Consider the following 8,773-nt stretch of genomic DNA (forward strand, 5'->3'; position numbering starts at 1 on the left):
ATATAAAAATCATAAATTATATAATTCACAATAGTAATATAATACATTACAATACGTATGTTATATAGAGAGTGAATTGTATGCATTTTGAATAAGCATTTTAGCATAAGAAATATTACAACATTAATAATAATATTTAAATTGCATCTTAAAAAATAAAGATTAGACATTATATATTATTAGTGAAGAATAAGTCTTTTTTGTCACGTAAACTCTCATTTCACAGCCCGAGGTGCCACCCTCTTACACGATGCCCCGCCATGCCCTGATCCTTACGGAATTCATGCTTACGCTCACCCTGAAGACTGCGGGGCCTTCTTCTTGTGCACGAACGGCACGCTGACCTTCGAATACTGCGAGAATGGACTTCTGTTTGACGGACACGGTGCCATCCATAATCATTGCAATTATAATTGGGCTGTCGATTGCGGTCATCGCAAGGCTGACTGTAAGTACATTGCATTCGTGATATTCGAATCACTTGTCACTTTTATTATTACCCCAACAATTTTTACAATCTTTACCTATCTCGTTAAAAAAAAATATTGAATATTTGGCATAAATGTTATGTAAAAATATACTATATATTATTGGGTTGTTCAGAAAGTTCGTGCCGATTTTGAAAGAAAATTGAAACGCAGAAGATTTAAATTTTACATTTATTAAATTATACATTTATTAAATTATATAGGTTAGTCGGCACGAACTTTCCGGACAATCCAATACATATATATATGAGTATAATATAGAAATGGCATAAAATAAAATATGTTGCAATTGAATAAATTAATATTCAGTTTGACGTATTATTGTATTATATAAATATTATTATATATATATTATTATATATTATTATATATATATTATATTTATGTTATTCAATATCATTGTTCTTTTCATAAAAAATTATGTATTCATATATTTTATATGAAAATAAAAATCAGTCAATTAGAAAGAAACATGCCAGGAAAGTAAAAGTCATACGAAACAAGTGATTTTGGCGGCATTTTTAGTGGGTCACGTTAACGTCAATCATTATGATTTCGCTTTCAAGTGAATCTCTTTTGATCACTTATCTCAACTGGCTTAATCTCGATGCAATCGCGTGACTTTCCAGTTTTCAGTCTTGTTTTTCATATTTTATTGCGCCAAAAAAGTTGATGCTAATAAAAACCCGTAACAGCAGATCAATACATTCTCTACTATACATGCAGGAAAAAAAATCATAATATAATGGTTAATTGAACATATATTTTTTCGGCTATAGAATTTAGAATTATCTATTTTTGCAATATTTTTGCAATATTACAAAAAAAAATTTTAAATAAGAAATCTCTTTCTTTTGTTGAATAACGCATTTAGTTTATTTTCAAATCACCTCACAAACTCTCAATATAATTAAAATTACATTCCGTTATTCATCGCGAGTACTGAAAATCTATACTATAAATTTTTAGTATTTGCAATTAATAATGGAACGCTGCTTAAGGAACGTTTTCCTCTTTACAGATACACCGATTAGTAGTCCAGGCTGCGAGTATCAATTCGGTATATATCCGGAGAGCGATAGTTGCAGCACCACTTACATCAAATGTGTCCACGGTGATCCGCTTCAGGCTCACTGCGACCCTGGTCTAGTCTACAATGCGAAGACCCATACGTGCGTCTGGCCGGATGAACTCATCCCCTTCTGCAATCCCGAAGCTATAGTAGGATTCAAGTGCCCGCACAAGCTGCCCCCCAACAGTCCCGCTGCCAAGTTCTGGCCCTATCCGAGGTAATGTATGTGCTACGTGATTATATACGAGATGCGCGTACTTTCGAGAAATCATTCGTAATGAGAAAATCCGCGCGAAAATAAAACTGGCGGTCAATGCACTCCAGGCAGACGACATTTTTAATTCACACACTTTCTTTCTTTCTTCGCTTCTTGGAAGATTATAAGAATTTAATTCCTTAACCTCTTGGGAACAAGCACTTTATCAATGTTATTCTTTTTTTCAATATCGATTAATAATTTGTTTAATAATTAATAATTTAATTATTTTAATTGCTATAAACTTGTAATAATTTCTATGATATACAAAAAAGTTTCTTTTTTCTATTTAAAAAAATCAATTAATTTCATCATATTATATATCTAATTTAAATATTTCCCGAAAAATTACTTAACCTGGTGACTTATTATTATATATTCGAGATTTACGATAGCTCAATATCTCTTATTATGTTCTATTCCAAATAATCATAATCAAAATCTAGATTTGCATAAATCTGATCATATCAGATTCTTATATGATTCATGCACTCTGTAAATTTCTGGTTGCAATCATGTTGCAAATTATGTGTATAATTATTTTACTGCCGCAAGGTATAATAAAATTTTTTATCTTTCTTCCTTTTCCTATTCTTTTTTTTTATTACGAGGAAGAATTACTAAAAAAAAATATTGTTCGCCATCGAAGATCGTGAGAGTAAAAGAAGTCGTTAAATGTCAGACATTTATGCGTAGTACTTCAATTTAAAAACCGGTCGTCGAAAAAATTAAGAGATCGCGCGTGTTTTATTCAAATATTTAATTTTTTGTCATGTTAATAAACATTTATTTTTTCCTCTTGAATTATGCAAAAAATAAAAATAGAAAAATTTACAAAGAAATTACTTGCGCGACTTTTTGCGCTTTATCTCCGTACCTTGATATTAAATATTATAACGTTTTATGAACGTGATATTGTATCAAATTTGCTTTTCATTTTAATAAAATGAATTGCAATATTCATAAAACGTGGTATTTAACGATGTCAAGACACGAAAATAATCTAAACATCGCGTAGCTTCTTTGAATTGCAATAACTTGCAATTATTAAATTGTTTCTTGGTCACGGAATAATAGATATTTCACTGTAAATTTTTAAAGAGAACAATTTTTATTAAATACTGATATTAAATTATAATTTAAGATTTTTATATTTCTATACGTAAACCAAAAATTTATAAATGGTATGATTTTTAGATTCCCCGTACCGAGTGACTGCGGTAGGTTGATCACCTGTGTTGATGGACATCCGCGACTTCTCACTTGCGGAGACGGAAAACTATTCGACTCTGTGAGCCTGACTTGTCTGGACCCGGACGAAGTTCCTCACTGGTTTGTACACTTTACGTTTTAAAAACTTCAAATCAGGTACATTTGTTTGACTTGAAAAAAACAAAAAAATATCTAATCTGAATATCATCGATAAAAATTTTCGAAATCGAAGTATTAACTCAATTAATGCAGAATATAAGATCAAATATTTTAATTTTCTAACTATATATTTATGTGTCTTTTTCAGCTCAAATGGTATTTAAAATGGAGGCACAACTCCTGACAATCATCCGCAATTTTAAATCAATGAATTTGGCAAAGAGATATAATGATATTAATTAGAAATTTACAAAAAATTAAAAAAAATGTGTATAGCTGTAAAAAATCGAATTATCACAGGACAATATTAATTTTAGAAATTGTTTAAATTTAAAGGAAAATATCAATTATAAAAATTAAAAGAATTACGAACATAAATTACAACATGTTAATAATACAAATGTTTTTATACAGGAAATAATTAGAAGGAATTAATTAATAAGAAAAAAATTATAAAACATGTACATTCCTATTAAATTTCATTTTGATTCGGCGTTGCCAATAGACGAAGATTCAAGATATCAGACGTAAATTATTATTAATAATAGACGTTTAAAGGGGACCAATTGTATGTACAGTGCGTGAAGAGCAAGTACGATATGTAGTACATATAGTATATTTATATGTAATACATTTAATGTATTTATGATAAATATAATAACAATGTACAGCCAGGCAACATTGAATAAAATCTGGACATGCGTATAAAAAATATACAACGTACAGTTTATTTCAATTGATCTACATATACGTGGTACGAGCCTTATTGTTACGAGAGCACGGGATGGGGAAGGAAAAAGGGGTGACAGGAACGGGGAAAATACAATATTTACATCTCGACTGATGCGAATGGTGAACGGTCCAAGAAAAAACCGAAAAAAACGAGATGTTCAACATTTTATCAGTTAATAATACGAACCTCCATTGAAAAGGAAGAAGAGCTCGATCGGTCAAAGATATGGACGGATCGATGGATGTCTCGGTCCTTGAAAATAGTTCCTCATTTTTATTTTAAACTTCTGTTTCATTAAAAACAATCCTACATTTATATATATTTTATCAAATTAATTTATTTCGATATTACTTTTCTTTTGCAATTTCTGTTTTCTTTGATATTTTTAAGAGATTGTCTGAAATTTTTTAAATTAATCTTTATAACATGCTTAGTTAATTTTATTCCAGTCTTTCTAAATTTATAAAAATATTCAAGTGTCATTTAGAATTTTTATCTTTCTTAAGATTAGAAAGTTTTATTCAATTTTTCATTATCTTAGATCATAAATTAATTCATTTAATTGATAAACTTTTCATTTCTTATTACCTGAATTAATTAAAATAAATTGTTGCTCATTAATTGGGATGAACCGGACCGTGTAATTATAGGCAGTTGCCACTCTCACTTTTACTCAAATTTGAATTTTACATATAAAATAGCGTATCTGAAAATCAAATTCTTGTGATGAAGATAAAATAAAGATTTTATCTACGAGAAAGAACGGAACTTTTCTTTGAGGAATCGCGGGACTTCAATTTCTCTGACATGCAGGATAATTTCGAGACATTAAAAAAGATCTAAGAATTAAAAAAATCTCAAAAATGTAATCCTATGAAAATTCTAAAATTATAAAATTGCGGAACTGCAAAATCACGCGAGAATCTGAGACTTGACAAGAGAACTTCTCAAGCTCTCCGCATTGATCGACGATCTCTGGGATCTCACTCGTCGAAAAGGGTCTCCTGGTGCTTCCTTCGTCCTTCCAGATCGAACAGGACGCTTGCTACGACTTTAGTTTCTGGGACGCGCCCGTAAAGGAATCGGCAGGGCACCCGATGGCAGAGGTGGCACGCCAGGCGGCAGATTCTCCTCCTCAGGTTCCTGCTCGTTGCGTCCATCGGGCAACTCGCCCTCGGTGGGCGGCGGTGTCGTGGGAACATCGCAGTCCTCCGTCGGTGGTACCACGCACCTCAACGACCGCCTGTCGAACACCAGCATGGCCGGGCAGCGCTGCAACCGCGGGTAACCACCCTGGCACTGCCAGTAACGGTTGCACGACTTGCCCAGAGGCACGTTGCCGTTCGCGTCATCGTTGCAAAGTGCTGCAAACAGGTTGCGTCTTATTCCTAATAACTGGGGCGAACTGACTAGAGCTCCTGATAGTTCCTTTCGAGGAACTATTATAGTTAATGACGATCGAAACACGCAAAATCGTGTAGTTCATATGCATATATGTAAATATACCAATCATTATCTATAATTTTGATAATATTTTGTTAAACGGTTCAAAGTAAAATATTTTATTAAAATAAAAATAATGAATACAGTTTTGCAAATTGGTTGATCGTTTTTAATGAATTTCTTGTTGCAAAATGACAATATCGACTCAGTGAAAGTCGAAAACTTCCGTTCGAGATCTACCAATGATAAATTAATTTGAAGTTTAATTACGCAGTGAATACATTCGTGAATGTCTTTTATTTCCTTCTTTCACTTTGCACATGTATGAGGTTATTGGCGTGATTTTCGAGAATTTTCTAAAAATTCAATCATTTATCAAATTTTTGATAAAATAATTTACTAATCACTAATTATTTAGTGATAAATTATTATTTACGTTAATTTGTCAATCATTAATAAATCTCATCAATATTTAAACCGAATATTTTTATGTGTAGAAATATTTTAAAATGTTGTAAGAAATATATTTATTTCAATCTTATAATATCTTTCATTATTTCCAACCTTGTCAAAAAGAAATACGATCTCGCGTACGATCGTATAAACGATCGATGCATCAGGCTAGTGTTTGACATTCAGAGAGAGGCGATGCGAATTAATAATAAACGTGTTTTATCCTATCCCGAGGGCGAAGAAGGGGAGAAAGGCGCGACAAGAATTCACTTCGAATGCTAATTAAGTGCCTCGCCCATTTTTCCTTGGGCACTAACTCCTGGAAGAAGTAGGCACGAGGAAACGCATCGCGTTCATCTCGTCCGCCCACTTTCGAAAGTGAAAATAATCGTTAAAATTCCGCTTCTTGTGCGAATTAAGTCCGCCTAAAACCGCATCTTAAAGATGTATCCGTTGAATTTAGCCGAATGCCAATTAATTCCCAAGATAAACGTTATTGCGAAGATAAATAAGAAAGCGAAAAGATCCAACTGTGGGTTTAAAGTAGTCGATAAGAATGGAATGCTATTTGCAGAACATCCTTATTCCTCAAGATACTTATTTTTTTGATAAAACAGTATGTGATCATTAATGAATTTTTATGTAAAACAATAATATTCTATTTTAACTTTTTCCATGAATTATTTCAAGTTCTAATATATAAATTCTAATATCTAAACTTTCTGATAAAATTCCCTGACTGTCTCTCGACCTATCGATCATCATAGATACTTACGATGCTTCTGGCATCCCTCGACGTTCTCGGGCCAGTCGCAGGATCTAGCCCGTTCATTATAGAGCAGACCACCTATACAGAGCTGCTCGGTGGCGGTGCCGTTCCAGCAAGTCCAGTACCTGGTGCAGGAAGTTTCGTGACCAAAGATTCCATATAACCAGTCGCAGTGCTCGGTCGGGATTGGCGGATTTGCCTGGCGTTTGCTGTCACAATAGTTCGCACGCCATGGATAATCGCAGCCCTCGGTGACACCGCGATGCTTGCCGGCGAACACGAGACCATTCGGACAGTCGAACAGCTCTGGGCGACCGTTCACGCATTCCCAATAGCGATCGCAGTACTCAGCATCGCCTACCACTCGCGATTTTGTCTGGCACGGGTCCTCCTGTTGTTGCTTTTGGCCCAGCGAGCCTGTAAGCATGAAAGCGTAAATGCTTGTCTTGCTAATTAAGTTATCTTTCATACTCCTTAAGATGAGATCTATTCAAGTCGTTGGGATCACAGTAAGAGAAATCATTTAAGAAGATTAGGCAGCTTAGTCCTTTGATGTGGAATTTAGGAGAGTACTTATATTTCCTCATTCATGATTAATTTATGATTAAAGATGATAATCTTCTTCTCTTCCTGGTTTTCTTCTGCCTTTATTCCTTACTTTCTCGATGTTAATCGAGCCACGTAAATTATTTGGATACTTAATTTGAGTTCTCAAATTTATCCACCAATTTATCGTGTCATTAACCTTTCTCGATAAATGCTAATTATCCTTTCCTTTCCCTTTCATTCTCGTCTAATGAACCGCGATTACGAAATATCAGAGTACATATGTATATAGCGTATCTAAATCACGAATTCCACCTGCACATGTCCTCCACGAAGGACATTGAACGCCTCGCGAATATTAACAATTGCCAGCATATGTATTTACTAACAATAGTAATTTCGAAATCATTTAGCGTAGCAATAAAACTTGTGTTAATTCGGAAATTACGATGCCATTGTTATATGAGCGGAATTAATATATTGCTCAAGAATATCACTCTATTGATTAATGCATGAAATGCCTAGAATGCATATCCTTCTTCCGCGTTATAGAAAAATATTCTATGGCAGGATGACATCACAAAGTTCTTTCACCAAGTCAAGCAATTCTTTGCATAAGGATATTCACGTTGAAAATAAGAAGTTAAGACTAGCTAATAATATCTTTTTTTTTTTATTTTCATTCAGAATATTCCTATTATAGAGATATAAAAAGAGATATTTTGTTCTTACGGAGTTTATATAGGAATAGTTTACAACTTTTTCTAGACGCCTTAAGAGTATTCTTTGTGACTTAAAAATATCATCTTAAAATATTTAAACAAGTCACTTAGATTTATGGTCTCAAAATAGAAGAAAACTTCAGGGAATTCTATGATTTTTTTTTAATTTGTAATCCTAATTTAAATAAGGAATTAATTTTTTTTCATTTGAGGTTTGCGTCAGAGTTACATGCACAGATCGAAAGTATGCAACATAAACTGCTGGCGCCGTTTTACCACGATGTTCAATCGTTTCGCTAATGATTCAACAGAAAAGCAAATAGTAAAATAAGGTGGGAAGTCGGCACGAGGCACGCTCCCAAGACTACTCTCGAGTGAAAGTGCCTAGCCTTGACTTGCAACCTTCGGGGGCAATCCTGCTCCACACCCCTGCTCCACCTCTCTGGACCCTAAGCTCCCCTTTAATGCACGAAAGATTCGACCGACCAGTCGATTAACCTAATATTATTCTCGATTCCAGTTGGCGGAATATTCCCTTATATTTGCTAAAATTACATTATAAACTTTTCTCAGTTTTATCTTCTAGTTTATTTTTATTTTTATTGTAATCTTATTTTTTTTTTACATATGGTTTAATATATAACTTATTTTTAATATTAACTTTCTTAAGAAATTAATATGTATGTGTTGTGTTATCAAGAATCCATAGCAATATAAATTTATTTTAGTTTGAAAGAGAAGTTTCCTGTTATAGATTCCATTTACATATCTTATTTTATGAAACAAAAAAAAACGTGAATTGACATGTAATCATTCGTCAATAATTTCGATTTTATTTTTCCTTTCTTCTTCATATTCTCTCTCTCTCTCTCTCTCTCTCTCTCTCTCTCTCTCTCTCTCTCTCTTCTCTTTTTTTTTTT

General features: G+C 33.2%; 2 protein-coding genes across 3 annotated transcripts in view; one reads left to right on the top strand and one right to left on the bottom strand.

Moving 5' to 3' along the window:
• The window catches only part of LOC108693152, a 5,424-nt gene extending 1,525 nt beyond the window's left edge, over positions 1-3,899 (top strand). The window contains exons 2-5 of the mRNA XM_018201925.1: positions 227-448; positions 1,510-1,777; positions 3,014-3,148; positions 3,336-3,899. Coding sequence (XP_018057414.1) covers positions 227-448; positions 1,510-1,777; positions 3,014-3,148; positions 3,336-3,351 — 641 coding nt within the window. The 3' untranslated portion in view covers positions 3,352-3,899. The remainder of the gene's footprint in view (positions 1-226; positions 449-1,509; positions 1,778-3,013; positions 3,149-3,335) is intronic.
• LOC108693150 (chondroitin proteoglycan-2-like) overlaps positions 3,893-8,773 on the bottom strand; it is a 34,976-nt gene continuing 30,095 nt past the window's right edge. For both annotated transcript variants that reach the window (XM_018201922.1, XM_018201923.1), the window contains exons 2-3: positions 6,592-7,002; positions 3,893-5,284 (exon numbers count right to left, since the gene is read on the bottom strand). In XM_018201922.1, the coding sequence (XP_018057411.1) occupies positions 4,974-5,284; positions 6,592-7,002 (722 nt within the window). In that variant the 3' untranslated portion in view covers positions 3,893-4,973. The remainder of the gene's footprint in view (positions 5,285-6,591; positions 7,003-8,773) is intronic.

The sequence above is a fragment of the Atta colombica genome, unplaced genomic scaffold (assembly GCF_001594045.1).
Source record: "Atta colombica isolate Treedump-2 unplaced genomic scaffold, Acol1.0 scaffold88, whole genome shotgun sequence".
In the NCBI taxonomy this organism is placed as follows: Eukaryota; Metazoa; Arthropoda; class Insecta; order Hymenoptera; family Formicidae; genus Atta; species Atta colombica.